The 20,600-nt window shown below is 52.2% G+C and overlaps 1 protein-coding gene across 5 annotated transcripts in view; it reads right to left on the bottom strand.

Annotated features, from left to right (window-relative positions):
- Window positions 1-918: 918 nt before the first annotated feature.
- JDP2 (Jun dimerization protein 2) overlaps window positions 919-20,600 on the bottom strand; it is a 43,928-nt gene continuing 24,246 nt past the window's right edge. For all 5 annotated transcript variants that reach the window (XM_038545306.1, XM_038545305.1, XM_038545302.1 and 2 more), the window contains exons 3-4: window positions 9,262-9,366; window positions 919-2,083 (exon numbers count right to left, since the gene is read on the bottom strand). In XM_038545306.1, the coding sequence (XP_038401234.1) occupies window positions 1,898-2,083; window positions 9,262-9,366 (291 nt within the window). In that variant the 3' untranslated portion in view covers window positions 919-1,897. The remainder of the gene's footprint in view (window positions 2,084-9,261; window positions 9,367-20,600) is intronic.

Here is a 20,600-nt window from a genome sequence, read left to right as displayed (position 1 = left end):
ATAAAAATACGGTTTATCTGCTCTTCTATTCATAGGTATTTAGGTTGTTTTCAGTTTCTCTTTATTACAAACAAAGCTTCAGTGGAAGTCTTGTCCATTTCCTTGGGCCCCTGTGCTGGAGTTCCTCCAGGGTATATACTTCAGAGGGAAATTGCTAGGTCAAAGGATGTGTTTAGCTTTAGCATCACTGGTTATTGCTAAATTGCTTTGCACAGGAGTCACACGGATTTCCCACTCCTGGCATATGTAAGTTCCCTTTAATTCGTATCCCAACCAACACATACTAGTTTGTGCCCATCTGATTGCTAATGGGTCTTGTCCTTCTTATAGGTTGCACAGTTGATTCTCAGAGCAACTCTGGGCACAGGCCTTACTTGTGACCACCTGACAGGAAATCCTAGGGAGGCCCGAGGAGGGGGATGGTGAGCCCAACACAGATGACTGTGGCCATGCAGGAGCCCAATGAACCCGGGAATCCTGGATCCCAGCATTTGTCACTATAGGAACTGGGTACGTGGCCAGGACACAAACTCTGCAGCCACCTTTAGAGAATAAAAGATATTAAATCATTTGCACTATGTAGTAAATATCAACAACTATCCACACTAGCAGAGAACAAGATAATTATCATTTTATGGTGACGACTCGGCCCCTTGTAGATTGCCTGGCACACACAGGGCAGGCACTCAGTACACTCGTGGAGTGAACAAAGGAAGTACCACAGATTTCTTTGACTTCTCTGAACCTCGACTTCCTCATCTGTAAAATGGGCATATAATCACTTACCTGGGAGGGCTGTTGTGAAAACCCAGGGCCTACAGCAGACGCTCCAAACATCCTCTGACACCGCAACCGGGAAGCCCACCGGGCGTGCCTTGCACCCCATTCCCTAGGCAGACACCACAAGAGGCAGCCGAGTAAGTAAGAGTAACGTTTACTGAGCGATACAGGACTGAGTACTAGGAAGGGTTTACCAGGATGGAAATGCACCCCATGCCCGCCCCGGCCACCCCCAACACCCAGAGACTACTACAGTACTTAGGAGTTACACACAATGGCCATAACTGCTGGATATCTGTTCGTAACAAACAAACCATAGCATATTTATACTATATCACATCGAGTGATTATAGAAATCCATATATATATTGCTTGTATAAAATCTTTTTTTTTTGTAAAAAATATTAAAAAAAAAAAAAAGAAAGTATAAAAAACATGTGCAGTTGAAAGCCCTGCCAGGACAGCCAGTCTGTAAACATTCGGTGAGTATGTGCTTTGGAAGGGCGCCCGCGCCTCGTGCCCACAGCAAACTCCAGCAGGGCGGGCGAGGGTGCGCCCCGGCTGCCGCTCCCGGGGGGGCCCCCCACGCTGGGCCCAGGGGGCGGGGACGGCAGGGCCCCGCATGGCACCCCGTCCAGCCGGGCTTCAGGGTCGGCAGGCAGGGCTGGGGGCCGGCAGGCTGCAGTTGGACTCGGAGTTCGTCCCCAGCCGCGTTTTGTTTGCAACTCATGGCTTTTCCTGGCTGCTCCCAGGTCCCTCAGTGGGCCCGGTGGGGGGGCCGGGAAGTGCCCGAGGCCATTGGGTTGGGGTGTCTCTCGCTGGCTGTCTCTGGTCTCTGTGCTGCCTCCTTCGAGCTGGGCCCCAGCAGGCCAGCCCCGCCCGAGGGTCTGCTTTGGTCTCAGCGCTTGGTCCTTCTAGTTCCCTCAGCCGTTCTGCCCCTCGTGTGGCTGATCTGAGTTTCACAAAAAAGGCCCGGCCCGCGCTGGCTGTGCTGAGCCTCCTTGTCAAGTTTGTCATGCAGCGAGGAAGGGCCCTCTGGGACCCCTCGTCCTCTACCCTCTTCCCAAATCCTCCTCCTCCTCCTCCTCTTCCTCCTCTTCCTTCGCCCAGCCCATGGTCACTTCTTCTCTAGCTGCTCCAACAGCGGGTTGCCTTCGGACTCGGGGGTCTTGACGCTGTCCGTCCGGACGATGCAGGTGGGGCGATGCCGGTTCAGCATCAGAATGAGCTGCTGCCGCTCCTGCTTCAGCTCCTCGATCTGGGTCTTCAGCTCCGCGTTCATGAGCTCCAGCCGCTCAGATTCCTGGTGCGTGGAAACAGAGACAGGGCTGTAAGCGCTCACTGGGGACCAGCTCTGCCTCTGGGGAGCTACAAGGCACTCCCATCGGGCGTCCGCCTGTTTTCTGCCTGCCAGCCTCCCACTGGAGAAAGCACAGAACCTGCTATTGAGTCCCTGGGGTAACTGACTTTCTGCAGCCGTGCCCGTCACTCCTGTGACACTGGCCTGTGTCAAAGCGGGATGAACCAGGTTATATTCTGGGGCCAGCCTGTGTCAGGTCCCCCTTCCCTCCCCTCGCTCAATCTACTCCAGCCACAGTGACTTCCTTGCAATTGCTCAAATATGCCAATACTCTCCTGCCTCCTGACCCTGGCCCAAAGAAACAAAGGGTGGGAGAAGAATAGTGGCCCAGTGGCACTAGAGCAGGTGCATGAAGGGTCCAGAGGGGGTCACACGTGACCCACAGCTGGCAGTGCAGTGGCAAAGTGCTTTGATGTGTGATGTGTCATTGTACATTGGGGATATTGGCCTGTGGGATCACATGCCCAGGGTAATCATGTCATTCTTCCTAAAACACGTGCTGCCTGGTTATTAGCCCCAAATTATTAAACACCCTCCTCTTTATCCCCTGTTATCTAGAAGCTTTGCCCATTGGGGGGCAATCAACTGTCATCCTTCTGGATCTAAAATAAAGTTTCAAATCTCAAGTGAGATTCCCAATGAACTTCCAGCTCAGTGGGAGAGACTCCAAGGGAAAGAAGCAATGCTGGCTATTTGATTTCAGGGGGAGTTCGCATGTCTAGAGTGTGGATAGGTGATGGGCATACCAGTTCAAGGCTTGGGGTCAAAACAGTAAGACAGGAAGGCTCCTGAATGATTTTTATTGGACTGTGTCTGAAAACTGGCAAGCAGCTCAAGGGTTGAAATTTACTCAAGAGCCAGCAAAGTTTTAGCCCAGTGGTGCTCAACTCGGAGCGATTTGGCCTACTAGAAGACATTTGACAATGTCTGGAGACATTTTTGGTTGTTGCAACTGGGGAGAAGGTTGCTACCCACATTTAGTGGGTAGAGGCTAGGGGTAGTGGGTAGAGGCTAGAGATGCTCATAAACATCCCGCACAGGATGGCCCCACAATAAGAACTATCTAGACAAAATGTCAACAGCTGAAGTTGAGCAACCTGTATCAGGCAAAGGACAAGCTGTGGTTATGATTACATGTTCCACAACTGAGCTGGGGAACCCTGGCTTGGGTCTAGAGGCTTGCCCTCCACCTGTCAGGGCCAGGCCGAGCAGCCTCCTTTGGTGGTCTTCAGGGCCCTCAGTGGGGCCCACACACATCCCAGGGCTGCTATTCTTTCTCCCACCCACTGGCCTGCCTTGTGCTCATCTCTGAGGACGCAGCATGAGTGGCCCAGGGAACTGGACTGCTGACACGTGCAAACCTCGTGACCAAACACTGCAGGAGAACAGCCTTGAAAAAAGGAAAAAAATGCTCAAGGGAAAAATATTAAAAACCAGCTATGGTTGTTTCTGGTTCAACAGGATGAAGCCAAAGGGGGAGGCTGGCCCTGTCCCCTGCTCTCAGAATTCCGGGTGAAGTCATCTCTGAAGGCCAGGAGAGAGACCCACGTGAAACCATGGGTCCATGACCGATCAGTCTGAGCCAGTTGGGTGCTAATCTTAGCTGCCTGCTCACCGGGTCTGATGAACTCATGACTTTGGGGACTCTTCACAAACCCTCTGACCATCTGGTTCCCCTGAGCCAACATTTTAACTCCAAGTTCAAATCCTCTGACCCTCTGTCTCTAGGAGTTTCTGTTCAATCCACCCATTTGCATTTGCTTGAGGACATTCGTGTACAACGAATGTCTGGGGGAATCAGGATCCATACAGCGGGAAAGAGCTTACTATGTGCCCATCAGCACTGCAGGGACTGGAAGACCTTCCAAGAGGCCTAAATGGCTAGGTCTGGCCTCAAGTTTAAAAAATGGTTGGGTTGAGAAGGCCAGTTGGCCCCTCCAGTGGAGGGGGTGGGACATGAGGAAGGCGGCCCTGAGTGGACAAAGACACAGACATGGGAAATAAGCTACAGATGTGTTTAGGAGAAGAAATCCTCCATTGTGACCATAGGTCACTTTAGGACAGAAGGTAGAGAGCCAGGAAGGTGGAGTTAGAGCCACGTTAGGCAAAACTTTAGGGTTTGGAACCAGAGTCAGGAGTAAGTTCCTTAGCTACACGGAGTCTCAGCTATCTAAAATATAAAATGATGATGCTCGCGGGGATTAAGTGAACTCACATGGGAAAGGCACCTTATAAACTGAAGGCTTAGGGAGGCTTAAGGAATGGATACTTTAAGCTTTGAGCAAGGGCCCATGGAGAAAGAGAAGGAGAAGCAGCAGAGGAGGATGGTTCAAAGACGCCTGGCAGATCCTGGTGACTGGCTCCATCTGGAGAATGAAAGAGGCTGCCTGTGGGCCCGAGGGGAAGGGCCCAAGGGGGCTGCTGTTTGGGGGATGGCAAGGAAGCAGTTGAGTGGCACATGAGTGGGCGTTAAAGGTGCCAATGCAAGGGCCAGCGTCCAGGCACACGGCATTCAGTACTACACACCAATCTAATGCCTCGAAATGACTGTGTGTCCAACCAACTTCACGTACGAACGTCCGTATCACACAGAGACCCAAGTAGGCATGTGGCTTCACACATACAGTCACCATTCAGCAGAATGGCACTGCATTCTGTTGGTTTTAAAAGGTTAGAGCATATCATGGAATACCCTAAATTCTGCCCAGCTGGCTGTCAGAATGTGACTGCTTTTTACTTTTATTTCCTTCTGTTTTCTTGGGTGGTGCTACATCTTTATTAATTGCATAAGTAGAAGTTGAGTTCCGAAGAATCTTTTTCTTTTTTTTTAACCATGATCGTAGAAGTTGTCTGTGGTTTTGTAGCAGCAATTACCTGATCTGTTTCCCTAATCAAGATACATGTTAATCACAGAAGTCAATAACTCTGCTTGCATTTTTGCTTATTATTTTGTCTTCTGGTAGATATTTATTGCCCTGGAGAAAATGAAACCATTTGTTGTTGTTATTGTTTCGTTCTAAAAATTTTATTTATTTGAGGGAGAGAGAGAGAATAAGAGAGCACAAGCGGGGAGGAGCAGCAGAGGGAGAGGGAGGAGCAGACTTCCTGCCCAGCAGGGAGCCCCATGTGGGACTCGATCCCAGGCCCCTGAGATCATGACATGAGCCGAAGGCAGATGCTTACCCAGCTGAGCCACCCAGCTGCCTCCATTTGTCGTTCTAGAGTAGAATTAGTGGAAGTGAATGAACATTCTGTCTCTTTCACTGTGTTCAGCAAAGGCAGGAGAAAAAATACAAAGGGGCTGCGTGTTCTGGCTTTTCATACTGGCTGTGTGACCTTGGCCAAGTCAATTCTCTTCTCGGGGCTTCAGTCCCCTCCCAGAAAATATAATGATTGGCCCAGGGGACTTTAAGCATTAAGATTCTCTGATTTTATCTTTTTTTTTTTTAAAGGTTTTTCAAATTTATTTATTCATGAAAGACACACAGAGAGAGGCAGAGACACAGGCAGAGGGAGAAGCAGGCTCCATGCAGGGAGCCAGATGTGGGACTCGATCCCAGGACTCCAGGATCATGCCCTGGGTCAAAGGCAGACGCTCAACCACTGAGCCACCCAGGCATCCCTGATTTTATCTTTTAAAAACAAGTAACCTTAATGCACTTAAAATAGAGTTCTATTTCACAACTCTTTTGGTAAGTATTGGGTAGAAGGCTGGTGTGGCCTCTTCTGAGTCCAAAAGACCTGTCTGAATTAAAATCCTGACTCTGCCACTTTAGCTATGTCACTGTGAACCATATCCCCAATTTCCCTGAGCCGGGGCAACCTGAACAGCATGCTGGGCAACAAAGGAAGCCCTGGGTTCGAGTCCCACCTCAGCTGCTGTGGGGCCTTGAGCAAACTTTCATTCCTCTGAGTCTCAGAATCCTCATTAGTGGAGTGGGCACTGCCTCATCTCCTCCCAGAGCCACCTTCTTCTTGTGGCCATCAAGGAGAGAATGGCCATGAACAGTGCAGTGCACCATGGGAGTATGAGATGGGGTTACTGCTACCAAAGCCCAGGGAATGAACCTGCGTTAAGCGCAGCAGTTACAGAGGCCAGGGTTACAGAAGGGAGAAGTGCAGGGGCTGCTACATGTAATTGTGGACACAGGAGGTACTGAGGTCACCCTGGTTGCCTCAGGAACTCGGCTGGTCCAGGCAGGCGAACTCTGAGAGGCTCTAAGAATCTCCCAGAGTGGATCTAGGCATCCAGGGGTCAAGGATGGGTGGGTGACTTTCTACATTATACATACGTGTGTGGGTGTGTGTACACACATATCCTTTTGTACCTCTGAGCCTTATAAATATTTTATCTGGTAAAAAATAGAGTACAAGAGTCACCTGGGTGGCTCAGTCAGTAAAGCGTCTGACTTGATTTCAGCTCAGGTCATGATCTTAGGGTTATGAGATCAAGCCCCATGGCAGGCTCCATGCTCAGTGGGGAGTCTGCTTGGGATTCTCTTCCTCTGCCCCTTCTCTCTCTCTCTCTCTCTCTCTCTATCTCCAGTAATACATAAATCTTTAAAAAATAATAAACGACTGAATTATAAGAGAATTCTTCAGGTCTGTGGGCACTGGCCATCAACACAGCCATCTGCATCTGTGTCCTAAACCTCACGCCCAACTGTGTTTCTAAGGCCAGAGGGGAAGAGAGGAGCATGGGAGAAGAGGAGGACTGGGATGGAACTACCCAAACCCCCCTCCTAGACCCCGAGCGTCCAAGGACACCACCCCAGTCATATAACTGGTCTTCCCACTGCCCCAATCCTTGCCACACACTGCAGCCAGGAGGATCTTTCCAAGGTGTGTCTCCCTCCAACTGAAACGTTCCATCGCTCTCCATGACTACATAATCATGGAGATGGAGACATTTGTGAGAGTAAAACAAGTGATATTAGTAAGTAGGCCAGGACCAGAGGCATAAAGGAGGATTGCCCCAGACATCGCAGCACAGACCTAGCAAGGACCAGGGGGGCTGCCTGCCCCTCCACTCTCTCCATGGTACTCTAAACTCCAGCCACACTGACATTCTTCTCAATTTCTTAATCACATCCTTAAACACTTCTTGCCTCTGGCCTTTGCTTGCACTGTTCCTGCTAACCCCCCACATCCCTGTCCTTCATCTCGTTAGCTCCTACTCCTCTTCTGTGGCTCAGTAAGCAGTCTCTCCTCAGCCTAGACTAAGATAGGGCCTCATGGTGTGTTCTCACAGCCCGCCAAGCTGGCCCAACACAACTCGCAGCACACATTACCACTCCCCACTTCTCTCTGCCAATCCGATGCAGACATCACTTGCTTGTCTGCTGTGCAATAGCAGGTACTCACAACACACTGATTGGTTGGATGGATGGATGGATGGATGGATGGATGGATGGATGGATAAGCAAAGGAATAAATGAATCCCAGCTCACACTTGCTAGCAGTGTGACTTTGGGCAAATAACTTGACCTCTTCTGAGCTAGAGGTCAATTCCCACAATGGGGATAACTAATGTTTATCTCACTCGAATGCCTTACTTGGCTCTGCAGGTGCTCAGGGCTGGAAATGAGGTGCGGGACACTCCAACCACCTTAAAGGCCCGTGTCAGACCTGTATCTTAGAAACTTTTTGAAAACTTCCAGCCCAGTGTTGATCCCCCAACTCTTCCAAGGAAGCTCCCAGCTCTTGGGAGTCTAACTCTCACCTGTAATGGCCATTCACCTACCCCAGATGCTCAGAGCTTGCTGGTGTACACACGGCCCCACACTGTCTACACCTGTGACCTCGGGTTTTCTCTCTGCTTGTTGAGAGTGTGAGAAGAGACCCATATATTCCCCAGCATTAGAGAAACCAGAGGCCACATCAGCCTTGTCTCTCCAGCTCCCGTGGGACGGTCTATGTCTGCTCCTTCCTGTGTGTCCCTCAGTACACCTGGCACAGTGCTGGGCATTTAGCACGTGTATAAAAATGCTTGCCAATGAATCAACAAATGAGTGAAAGAATGAACAAATGAACAAATGAATTAGAGCTAGCATAGCAGAGTATTAAGAACAAATGCTTTCAAGTTAGCCTCAGGCTTGAATCCCAGTTCTACCACTTAGTTGCTGAGGGACCTGGGCAAGTAACTTAACCTCACCATGCCTTAGTTTCCCCATCTGTAGGAAGACAATAACCTCATACAGTTGTTATGCCTATAAAGAGATAATATATTTACAGTATTTTGCACACCTCCCAACCTTACAAATGTTAGCAACCACAGTTACTTGTTGCATGCTATAGAACAGAGCCAGACCCATGGATTGTTATTGTTACTATTATTCTTTAGTAATGAACAAGTGATCCAGAGTGGAGAGGCCAGAGACTACCAAGCTGGACTGATTAGCTTTCCTGGTCATGTCCCTTCACTGCTGTCTATCATTGTTGAGAAGCAGCGAAGGCCTAAGAGATGGGACTCTAGGGGGGTTGGGGGGACTGCTTGGCACAGTCCACATGAAAGGGCAGAGACCCGCTCTGAGGGCCAGGTGGGGGAGGGAGGGGAAGGCGACCCCTTCTGCTGGCCTTCACAGGCAGAGCTGACCTCTGCTCCCTGGGGGCAGAGGCTTGGGGGCCCCCTCCAGCAGGGCTGAGGCCAGCCAGAGGGGATGCAGGGTTGGAAGAGCCCCCTGCAGCGAAGGGAGGAGCTTCTCTCTTGCCAGGTGCTGCATCCACCGCGCACACTTGGCGGTTGTCACCTAGGTCATTAGCATCCACCCTAGACAACTCTTGCAGCCACCAGGGTTTTGAAATGAGTAGTAGCAGTCCGCGGCCACAAGGGTCAATCAGCAGCACCAGGTGTGACCTGGTAGAGGGGACTTGGCTCCTCCCACCTCCTCTGGCCTTGGGGGCCCTGGGTGGGTGGGACCTGAGGCCGGCTGCCCTTGGGTGGGGGAAAGGGCAGTGGGTGGGAGGCAGGGAGGAACCGAGGGCTGGCTGCGGCTTGGCCAGATGCCAGCAGGTGCCCGTGCATTCCATCCGCAGGCTTGGGTGCCGTCTGCGGGCCCGCAGGTGCCCCGGCCGCTCGGAAGAACGAGATGGGCGCCCGCCCGCCCGCCCGGCCCGCTCACCCGCTGCAGAAACTCCGTCCGCTCCTTCTTCTTGTTCCGGCATCGGGCCGCCGCCACTTTGTTCTTCTCCCGGCGCCTTTTCCTCCGCTCCTCTTCCTCATCTAGCTGTGAGGGCAGAGAGCCACCGGTCAGACGTGGAGGCGGGCCTGGGGGACGGCTCCCCGCCCCACGCGGACAGATGGACGAGCCCGGCCGCACCCACGCGGCGCCCCGGTCCTCCCGGAGCAGGTGGGCAAGGCCGGGCGGGCCAGTGGCCCGGAGGGCAGGCCTCTGGAGGGTTCTGCCAGAGTTCAGGAGGCTCGGAGCCTGGCAAGGCCACTCACTCGGAGGTGACACCCAGTGGGCGGTGACGGTCTGTCCTCTTGCCCAGCCCAAGCCTTCTGGGCACTATTTTCCAGGCCAGCGGTTCCCAGGCACTTCCTTTAAAAATGCCTTGGGCATGGACACAGGTTTCACATGCTACCCCCACGCACTTCCACCTCCCCGGGGGGAGCCTCCCTCTTGGTCCTCCCAGAGGCTCCGATCTACCTCCTGGTGCTCCTAAACCACCTTCCCCGGCCTCCTCAGCTGGCTTTGATTGTTTTCCCTGCTTCTGCACTTGAGGCTCTGTCCCCATGACACCCCCCTGTATCCAAAGATCCCGGGAGTGCCCTGTGCGGGACACAGGCAGAGGGGCTCCCTGAGTCTCCAGGTTTGCTTGCTTCTCCCCCAGGACACGTTAGAAAATTCACCATGCAAAAGACAGGGACCATTAAACAGGAAGGAGGAAACTCACTGCCCACCAACCCTGACTTTCTGTGATTTTTTTTTTAAGATTTTATTTATGTATTCATGACAGACACACTGAGAGAGAGGCAGAGACACAGGCAGAGGGAGAAGCAGGCTCCATGCGGGGTGCCTGATGCAGGACACGATCCCAGGAGCCCAGGATCATGCCCTGAGCCAAACGCAGATGCTCAACCGCTAAGCCACCCCAGGTGTCCCTCGGTGATTTATTTTTAAATCACATTTTATTATTTATTTTATTTATCACATCTGTTAAATGCTTTCCACATCTTATTGTTTCATGCCTATTTGTTAAATGCTTTCCACACAGGTCACATTACCCTCACAATCAATGAGAAAGGTACTATTATTGTCCCATTCGACAGTTGGTGGGACTGAGCTGCAGGATTCCATCTGCCCAAGGCCACCCAAACTAAGAAATGACACAGCTGGGATTCCAACACGGATTTCTCAGACTTCAATCTTCCTGCTCTTGACTGACCACCAGCCCTCACAGCCCTGACCCATCAGGATCACTTCGATGTGGTGCCTCTGGCTGTCTGTGAGCTACCAGGAGGATCTAGAGGACACACAGGGCCAGCTGGGCTGGGGACAGCCCAGAGTCAGAGGCCACTAGTGAAGTCGTTGGATTGCTCTGGGCTTGCCAACTCTCTCACTTCTTGAGCCAGTGGGGGTGAATCTGGCAGCCTGAGGCCTGGAACAAGGTCTCAGCCGAAAGGGCTCTAGGCCAGGAAAATAAACAGCCTCTCTCCGTGCACTCCCAGCATGCTCTAGGAGCTTAGGACCCAGAGCCTGGCCAGAGACCAAGCACCCATGGCCATGAGCACAGGCCTATTGGTAAGGCAGCCCTGTCTCCTCCACCACCTCTGAGCTTCTCCCTGCCCCGCTCCCACCCCTCCTGGGAGGCTGGCTGGAGAGGCACCTTGTCAACACCGCCACACCCAAGCACCTCCCAGCCCCTTGGCCTCCCTTGAAACAGAACCAGAAGTGACAGCTCCTCTGGCTGACCTGCATCTGGGAAAATAGAAACCTGGACAAAATTGATTCCACCCAACCTCAACCTCACCCCCAACAAGGCCAAGGTAACCGTGACGACAGGCAGAGGGAAGGAACTAGAGGAAGTGGCTGGCAGTGCAATCTCCCCTCGGCCCAGAGGGTTTGCCCACAAACTGCCAAGGTGATGTGTGCAACCCGGGCACTTCAGGGCTCACAGGGCCTGGAGCAAGCCCGGGTTCTGGCAGAGTGGCTGCTTCCTGGGAGATACAACCTCTGTCTTCCAACACCCCGCACTCCACCCCAGCCCTGTACAGAGCCAGGGGCGAAGGGAAGCTGCTCCAGCAGCAGATACAAAGAGGCTCAATGCTGGGAGTTTAAGAGCTCAAGAGGGCCAGGCCGATGCCCGTGTCAGGGGGCTGCTCCAGCCTCCCTGTCCAGCCCCGTAAATCCCTCCAGCCATCACCCTCTGTCTCCAAATGTCTCCTCTTCTCCAAGCCAGCTGGGCCCTCCTGAGATGACCTTCCTTTCCCCCTTGGTAAACTCTTACTCAACCTTCAAGAGCAAATGTCACCTCTCTCAGGAAGGCTATTTGGACTCCCCAGATAGAATTAACTGCTTTGACTGTGCTGCCACAGCTCTTTGAGGACTGCACTGTGAGAGTCTCTATCACATCCCATCATAGTTCTCTGTTTGTGTAGGCTTCTGTCTTCCCTGCTAGGCTGAAGGATGGGGGACCTGAGCATCCCCAACACCTGGACAGAACATGGCACTTCACAGGGGCTCAGCAAATGTGCGTCGAAGGAGTGAAATAAAAGATTCCAGGGAGGGGCACCTGGGTGGCTCAGTCAGTTAAGCGTCTGCTTTCAGCTCAGGTCATGATCCCAAGGTCCTAGGATCGAGTCCCACTCGGGGGGAGCCTGTTATGCCTCTGCCCCTTCCTCTACTCATGCTCTCTCTCACTCTCTGTCAAATAAATAAATAAAATCTTAATAAAAAAAAAAAGATTCCAGGGAAAGATGGCACAGGCTTGGATTCTATAATTATAAAAACGATGTGTTGCCTATGTTTGCTCCTGCATAAGCTTTTCCCTGGTGCTAATAAGGAGCCTTTTGCACCAGGCCTGGCCTCTTCTGTCTGCAGGAGGCCAGCAAAGCTTGGGGGCGGGGTCCTGTCCTCCCCAGAAGCACACTGACCAGGCAGAGCCTCGATCAAGGGCAAACTCCTGATGGCTATGGCAGGTCTGCACAAATCCTGACACAGTCTAGGCTGTGCACTTCAGCCTAACCCCCTGCTAAAGCTCCACACCCCACCTCCACCCCGTAGCCTCCCCGCCCATCCCCAGGCTTCTGCAGCCATGCTCCACCTCAGCTGACATCTCTCAGTAAGGCAAGAAATGGCCCCAAAGCCCCATTACGACATCTTCCCCATTGACACTGTGCTGCATCTTCCCCAACTTCTCCTGCTGCTATGTAAAAGCCACCCCAGGAAATTTGGAAAACAGCTGCTGAGGTCCTGCCGGAAATAAGAGGGGTGCTGGGCAGTGCCCTTCAGCTTTCTCATCCCTGCGGGCTGCCTGTGGCTCCTGCCTGAGCCCCACTGGAGACCCCCCGCGCCGCCGCCACCACCGCCACCAGCCTCCTCCCGGCCTTCCCTCACCACAGCATCAAGGCTGCTGCCCCAGCTCCTTGATGTTTGCCAGAGTCTCTAAAGCACTCGACTGGGAGGGGGTGAGCCAGCAGTGTTTTCACCACACACAGTTCAGACATCTAAAACTGGAACCCCAAAATGGGGCATGATGATTTTTTTTCTGCAGATACAGCTGGAAGAACAGGAATATTAAAGAAGGAGGCAGCTTGACACTAGATACATTTAAAGACCCACGAGATGTAGGCTCTGTTTCCCCCGGATTCCCAGGAAGGCCCAGGGTAAAGCTGTCTGTGTTCTGGGGTGAGAAGTGAGGGGTACCTCTGTGCCACATGTCACACATGCCCCTAGAAGTGAGGGACAGACTAGGGGACCCAGGGCCAAGAGGGTCCTCATGTTAAGCAGTCCCTCCTCAGAGAGACTGTTCTCAGGGCTCTGCTTGTGGGCAGGGGGACTCGAGCCCCTGACCACAGCTGACTGGACGAGGTGTGAACGGCAGACCAAGCTGGGCTGTAGTCGCCTCCTGAAAATCTGAAATCAGATCTGCTGGACCAGGGGGCAGCCAGCTTCAGTCCTGTGGCCCAGAGAAGCGGCAAGATCAGGCTGCTGCTGTGTAGAGATGAGCAGAAACCAAAGACCACGTGGCAGGAGAGAAACAAACACTTCACCAAAGAGGGGCGTCGGAAAGACAAAAAGAGGAATGGGTGACAGAGAGAAAAGCAGAGCCTGGGCCAGGGTGGGGCCAGTGCCGTGCCCAGGATGGACACACTCACTCTAGAGCTCATGCCAGGGCAGGATCAGCACCCAAGCTGGATTGCCTCCTTAAATGCTGTGTTGCAGGGGATCCTGTTGCCTCACCCTGGTCCAGGTGCTGAGAGAGGGAGGGAACGCCAGACAGAGAAGGTAGAGACAGAGATGGAGAGGGAAAAGAGACACAGAGAGACAAAGAGGCAGAGCCATTAGAAGGAGAAGCACAGAGGCATGAGCAGAGGGCCGCAGTTCAGTCGGGCCCAGGGGACAGATAGGAAGCACACGGAGAATCCTCTGGGTTCCACCCCTGGGGTGACCTACATGTCCTACCCAAGGATCCATGATCCATACCCCTGAATCTGTCCTGAAAACTTCCTCCTCCTGCCTGGGAGGGAATTTGAGGAGGTTTCTGCCTGTGGGACACCAGGGGCCCATCCTTGTGAAGTCAGGTGATGCCACGTGATAAGGGAGGAGCAGAAGGTGGTCCCCAGGGATTAAGAGTAGGGGGTGGAGAATCACTGCTACCCAGGAGCCATGCCTCTAGAACAGCTGGGAAAATAGCAGAGCCTGGATACAGAAGGGCTTGGGCAAACAGAGGTACCCACCTCAGCAAGCATCAAATCCTCTGGCCTAGGAGTCTCAGCAGGCCAAATGGTCTTGGTAAACCATCCAGGACAGCCCTACTACCCCACGGCCCCACACTTTTACAAATGAGCAAACTAAAGAGATCAAGGCTGCCGGGAAGGTCAGTGACAGTTTCCAATCCAGGCCTTTTGGCCCTAGGGCCCAACCGCCTCCTGCTCTTTGAAGGGCTGGTGCTCTATGTGTGCCCCCCTCCCCCCTCCACACACATAGGGTAACAGGCCCCCTGTCCTTTCAGCTCCATCCTGGTGATGGGACTGTAGAGCAGCCACAGAAGCTTCTGACTCTGAGGGCAATGACTATGTTGTTTTTTTCCTATTTGGGCTTTTAAAATAAAAACAGTGTATTGCACAAGTAACACTGAATGTGTAACAATAAAACTGACTGGTTTACAGGAGGGCCCCCCCTCCCCACTCCTCTCTTGCAGGCCATGTGGCTTTCACATGCTGGCAACCTTCGCCCAGACTTGATTTTGAATTCTGATATTTCATAAGCATTTCCAAAAATATATCTTGCAGGGCCCACAAAGGGATAGGATGAAAAAGAGCAATGACCCTTTTTAACCTGAGGCATTGAAAATATGGACAGACTCACAAGGATGAAGCAACCAAGACAAGAGCAACGAAGCTGGAGACGAGCAGAAACCGGGGCGGGGGGAAGCCCCAAAACAAGCCCTTAGCATCGTCAGAGTGGCAAAGGTCTAGAAGGCCTTATCTTACAGTAAGAACTGTAGCATGGGGACACCGAGGTGGCTCTGTGATTGAGCGTCTGCCTTCGGCTCAGGTCATGATCCCGGGGTCCTGGAATCGAGTTCCGCATCAGGCTCCCCACAGGGAGCCTGCTTCTCCTCTGCCTATGTCTCTGTCTCTCTCTGTGTGTGTCTTTAATGAATAAATAAATAAAATCTTTTTAAAAAAGAAGAAGAACTGTAGCATGGATGGAGAGAACCAGGCTTAGCTGAGACTCAGGGCATCAGGATTGTCGGCATAGGCTTTAGGGTCTGAGTGGCCTGTGTGCCCCCAGGCAAGTCACTTGCCCTCCCTGAGCCTCTGCACCTCACCTGTACAAGGCAAGCAGTGAGCACAGCAGCACAAGGTTGTAACAAGGACTCAGTTCCAATCCAGAGCCTGGGACACAGGGAGCCTTCTCTAAGGTCCAGATTGCGGGCCTGCCTTCCCAGGTGAGGCAGGAAGGCAGTGTTAGTACAGCCTGGGGCACACACCACCTCCCATAGGGCAGAATCTGGCAGAGGAGACCTGGGAAGGGGGGGCGGGGGCATAGGGAATGCTTCAAGGCACACAAGCTGTCAATGAGCAGGCCTGAGTAACAGGGCTCCAAAGCTAGCCCTGGCCAGACCCACTAGAGTCCCCCCGCCAGGAGCCACACTGCACGGAGGAGCCACATTTCAACACCAGGGACCCATGAGCACCCTGGGAAGTAAACACCCAAATACCAAACATACCAGACATTCCCCCACATAAACAGGGCTGCACTGAGCCAGGGGCTGCGGTTCCTCGCCACTCCCCTGTCCGGCCACGCATCCACAAAGTAGGGCATTTCGGGGGCAAGACCTCTGCAAGCCAGCAGGGCGAGGCCCACAGTTCCCCCCTTCTCCCGGGGAGGAATGAGGAAAGCCCAGGGGCCTCCTTCCAACACCCTCGCTGACCCCACCCCCACCCCCCTGGGGACCCCACAGGGGCCAGGCCCTTCCCCATCAGCATCTCCCCAGGGGGCTGAGCCCTTGGAACCCTTCTGCCTGCCTCTCCTGCCTTCTCCAGCAAGCCTCCCCCTCTCTAAATAGCCACGGTCTGGACCTCAGCTGTGAAATACGGAGCAGTTTCAGCAAACAGTGGGCAGGGCTGGAAGTGAAAATTCAAGCCAAATGGTCAGGCTAAGTAAGGCTCGAGCTGCAAACTCAAGTCCTCTCCAGGGATCAAGCAAGTAACCCTTAGTGAGGAGGAGGGCTGCATGGGCCTGGGGCCTGCAGAAAGGGCACCCCAACCGGCCCCACTGCGGCAGCGTGGGCTCAGCCTTGACAAATCTTCCAAGTTTTCAAGCCTGGCCGAAAATATGAGTTTTTAAGTAAAATCTTCCAGTTTTCAGCATTGACAACGAATTCCATCTTGAAAAGAACACTTCGTGGGCCAAACATCTGTGGGCTGCACCAGCCCCCAGGCTGCTGACTGACCACCCGCAGTAGGAGACAGACCCCAACGGGCTTGGTCATCAGACACCTGGTTCTAGTCACTGAGATGTCCCACGCCGTGACCACGGGCCCATCAGTTCATGTCTCCCGTCCTGGGGCCCATCTCAAACAGACACAAGAGCTCCTCGTTCTCACTAACCTTCAAACGCCTCTGCAAGGTCGGTTTTAGGGGCCTCATCTCACGGGTAAGGAAACAAGGTGAAATGTCTGCCCAAGGTCACCAAGCCGGGAACAGACAGGGGCCCAACTCCGCTCCGTCATGTTGCCTTCCAACAGTGAGTGCCACTGAAAGCCCCCCCAAGTCCTGGCTAGCTCTGAGGTCCCTGGGTTTTCATTCACCCACCTTCAAGGGCAGTGTTGGCTTGGCTGGGTGAGAGGAGAAGGACACCTTTTCCCTTTTAACAAGTTTCAGAAATAGTCACTTCACAGACTCTTAGAGCCAGAAAGGGGAAGCCCCTAGGCCAAAATCCCACATTTGACAGATGAGGAAACTGAGTCCCGGGGAAGGAAGTAGATTGCTCCAAGGCTCGCACTTGAGGGTAGGGCCTGGGTCCTCATGAACAAGTCCAAAGGACAGTGCCTGGTCAGCCTTCCGGGGCCTCCTGGTTCTGCCTGACTCCCTCTTTCTAGAATTCTCTATGCTCTTGGATGCATAACACTGACCTTGTCTGTCCCCCTCCTATTTCTCTGGCCTCTCCTTTTCTATCCCTTGCCTTCCTTTTCCATCTCTTCCCATCTCTTTCAGGCTGATGTCTCCCAGGGTCCTATCCTTCGCCTGCTGCTTTTCTCATTCCACGTGTACCACCTATGGATCATCGTTTTTATCTACTTGTGTGGTTTCAACGACCACCTATATATGAATGCCAACCACATCTTCATGCTCCAGCCAAAATATCCAACTGCCAGCCGGACATTCAATCTGGATGTCCCTTAGCCTCTCAATGTCTCTATCCCCGATTGGCTACTTCGTGTCTACTCTCTACCCCAGGCTGGCACCACTGCCTACCCGTTCACTGGACTTAGACATTCAGCTCTCCCTGCTTGCTCACTTGTCCTCTTTATGTCCAATTTTGGCTATCCAAGCCATCCCATTCTACATTCTGAATCCTCCTCATATTTGCTCCCCATTCCTCTTCCCTAGCGCCACTTCCCAGGCCTTCTTTCTCTGTCTCCCGGACCACCTCCTAGGAGGCCTCCTAACCCCACATGGCCATGCTCCATCCCAGCCATTGGAGGGGATCCTTCTAAAATGCAAATCTGATCCAGTTACTGGTCTTTGGTTCTCATCACCCTCAGGATAGAGCTTAAGCTCTTAAATGTGTCAAGTAAGGGTACCTGTGACTTGGCCCCACAAGATGTGGTCTTAGTTCTCATCTATCCTACCCCACACTCCATGTTCCTGCAACCCTGAGCCTCTCTATACCTCACACTCCCCTGGCCACATGTCTTTGCCCTTGCTGTCTCCTTGGCTTCCTTTCACCCTGTATATTCAGCTCAAGCATCACCACCTACAGGAAGCCCTCTTGGTTCTCATTTCTTCTGAGCAGGGGCTCTGGGCTCCCATAGAACTCTGAGCTTACGCTGCCCTCCCCCCACCCCGTGCTCTCTTCTGACTTTAGTTTCTGCCCCCTCCACTAAACTGGGAATCCTATGAGAGCACAATCTGTCTCTTACTGCCTTTGTGTGTGCTCTGCACCTTGCTGAGTTTGTGAGCACTGGGAGTGTTCAATAAATGTTTGCTAAAGGGAGATCTGATCCACAGAGCTGGTGATCTGGGCAAGACTCCTGACTCCCAGTCTGGTGCCCTTTCCACTTCGCTCCAGATGCCCCCAAGCCAGGCTATAATCAAACACATTCACCTAGGAACAAACCCACATGGTGGATGCCATGCTCACTCAAAGCATCAAACCAGCCCAGCCAACCACCAGGTGAAGGCTTTGAACAAGAGCCGCCAGAGGCAATGGCTCCACCTGCCAAGATGATTCACTCGGCTCTGCTGGCTGGGGGCGCAGGTGGGTAGATAATTGCTCAGCGCACTGGGCATCTACAGGAAATGGTTGGGGGGGGCTATAAACCAAGCCCCATCCTGAGGTTCTGGAACTGAGAAGACCTAGAGATCTTAGCACTCTGCAGCACCCACAGAGCAGGAAGCTCAAGTTCAAAGCAGGGGCATAAGTCTGCCTCCGTCCCCGCATGGATGGTGGCAGAACCAACCCGAACACCACCGCTTCCTGGAATACCTTCTAGAGGCAGGGAACACTTTTGTTCTGAACTGAAAGCCTGACGCTCTGCCATCAGTACTCACAGGGGGAATCTATCCAAACAGAACCAACTTCTCACATCTCAGCAAGACAAGGCATTCCCCTGACCTTGGCCCTCCCAGCCCCCTGTCCTCAGTAAGAACCTTCTGGGTTAAGAGAACCCATAAAACAATAGGCTGCTGACACTTGGGGCTGGTTTATATGAGCAGAATAGGGAAGGACCATTCTCTCAGAGAGCAGTGGAGAACAGCCCATTTCCACTGCTAAGAAAAGACAGCATTGTGTTTGGAACAAAGCCTGAAACAGCCAGCTGGGCAAGGTGACACCCATTTGTGGATGGTCCTGCTGTGGAAAGAGCCAACACTGTTCCTGCAAAAGGGAGCTAGAGAGGCCAGGAGACATAGGAAAAATCACCTTGGCTGGGACCGAAAGCCTAGCATTAAAGAGAAAGGAGCTGATGATTGCTGGGAAATCCTTTTTGCTGGAGAAGAGCTATTTGAAGAATGATGGCTTTTGTTGAAATATGTCTATCTATTTCAGGCCTGTTTCATATTTATGGTTTGGTGAGGTTTGGTTTCCCACTAAGCCATCAATCAATTTTCTTGCCCAATTGACATTCGATTCAAAAGATGAGAAAGGGAGAAAATAGTGGTCCCCACAAGACTCTCCCTCCCCCACCCTCAAAAGACTGGCAGGGAAAATCAATTTTCTCAAAAAGAGTTAATAATACAGTTGAAACTGATTCTTTAACAACAGCAGTGTAATATGCCTTGATTATATTGGGGCAAAAAAAAAAAAAAAAGAGACAAGAGCTCCTGCAAAATGACTGCCTACAATTAAATGAAAATGCAGTTGTTGCAAAGAATATTCATGAACAGGGCTGTTCTGAAAGTCCCGAGTTGGCCAAAGTAGAAGAACATTTCAAGTGCCATCATCCTATTAAAGCCTTGGAAGTCATTTGTCTTTCATCATGAAGGTGAAAAACAAGGTCCTTGGCTTAATTATTCTCCACCAATGCAGTTCGGTTTAATCTGTATGCAGAGTGTGCAGCTAAAACACGGATTTCAGCCAATTTCTTTCAGGCATAAGGCACAGATAACAGACAAATCACTGAGCAGAACAGGCGACCTCTATTTCGTGGGTATTGAACTCTGGCTAATAAAAATCCCACCCAAGTGACATGGCCAGATGAATTCACAACCAAGGATACCTGGCCTGGAGGATGGAAGGGTTTTATCATGAGTAATATATGTAATGAAATGGATGCAATAAAAGTTGAGAGATGGGAAAGGAAAGGCTTTGCAGGACCCAGGCAGGTGGAGGTGGGGGTGGGGTGGAGGCAGACAGCTCTCCCAGCCCCAAGTTCTCAGACCAGAGCAGCCGTGGAGAACTCCAGCCAGCTACAGCAATGAACAGCTTATCTGATCCTCCCTTCCAAAACTATAAAGGAGCCGGCCTATTGACAAGCTCGGCAGCTTCAGTAATTGGGAAGTCCCTTAGGGTGTGAAGGTTGGCAGCTGGGAGGATCTCAATACCTGGAAATAACTAGTTTGGAAATGTCTGCTGACTCAGATTGCAGCCTTGCCTTACACAAATTCAGGTAGCACACACATTAATGGACAGCTGATGGTGTGCCGGTCCCTCCAGAAAGTTTGAGATCGCTTTGGAGAAAAATGTGGCCTTAGACCCTGGTAAGCATTCTCAGAGACTCATTGCCTGTCGGAGCTGGAGAGGACATTACGGGTCATCTAAACCTTCAGTGAGCATCAGAATGCCCCTGAGGGTTTGTTTCATCACAGATTTCTGGACTCCACCCTCTAGAGCGTCTGCTTTAGTAGTCTTGGGGTGAGATCCAAGAATTTTTTTAAAAGATTTATTTACTCATGAGAGACACAGAAAGAGAGCCAGGGACATAGATAGAGGGAGAAGCAGGCTCCCTGTGGGGAGCCTGATGCGGGACTCGATCCCAGGACCCCGGGATCACGACCTGAGCCAAAGGCAGATGCTCAACCCCTGAGCCACCCAAGTGCCCTGAGACCCAAGAACTTTTAATG

This window comes from Canis lupus, chromosome 8, assembly GCF_011100685.1.
Source record: "Canis lupus familiaris isolate Mischka breed German Shepherd chromosome 8, alternate assembly UU_Cfam_GSD_1.0, whole genome shotgun sequence".
NCBI classification, from domain to species: Eukaryota; Metazoa; Chordata; class Mammalia; order Carnivora; family Canidae; genus Canis; species Canis lupus.
The sequence above is the reverse complement of the archived record's forward strand: the minus strand, read 5'-3'. Positions and strand labels throughout refer to the sequence as shown.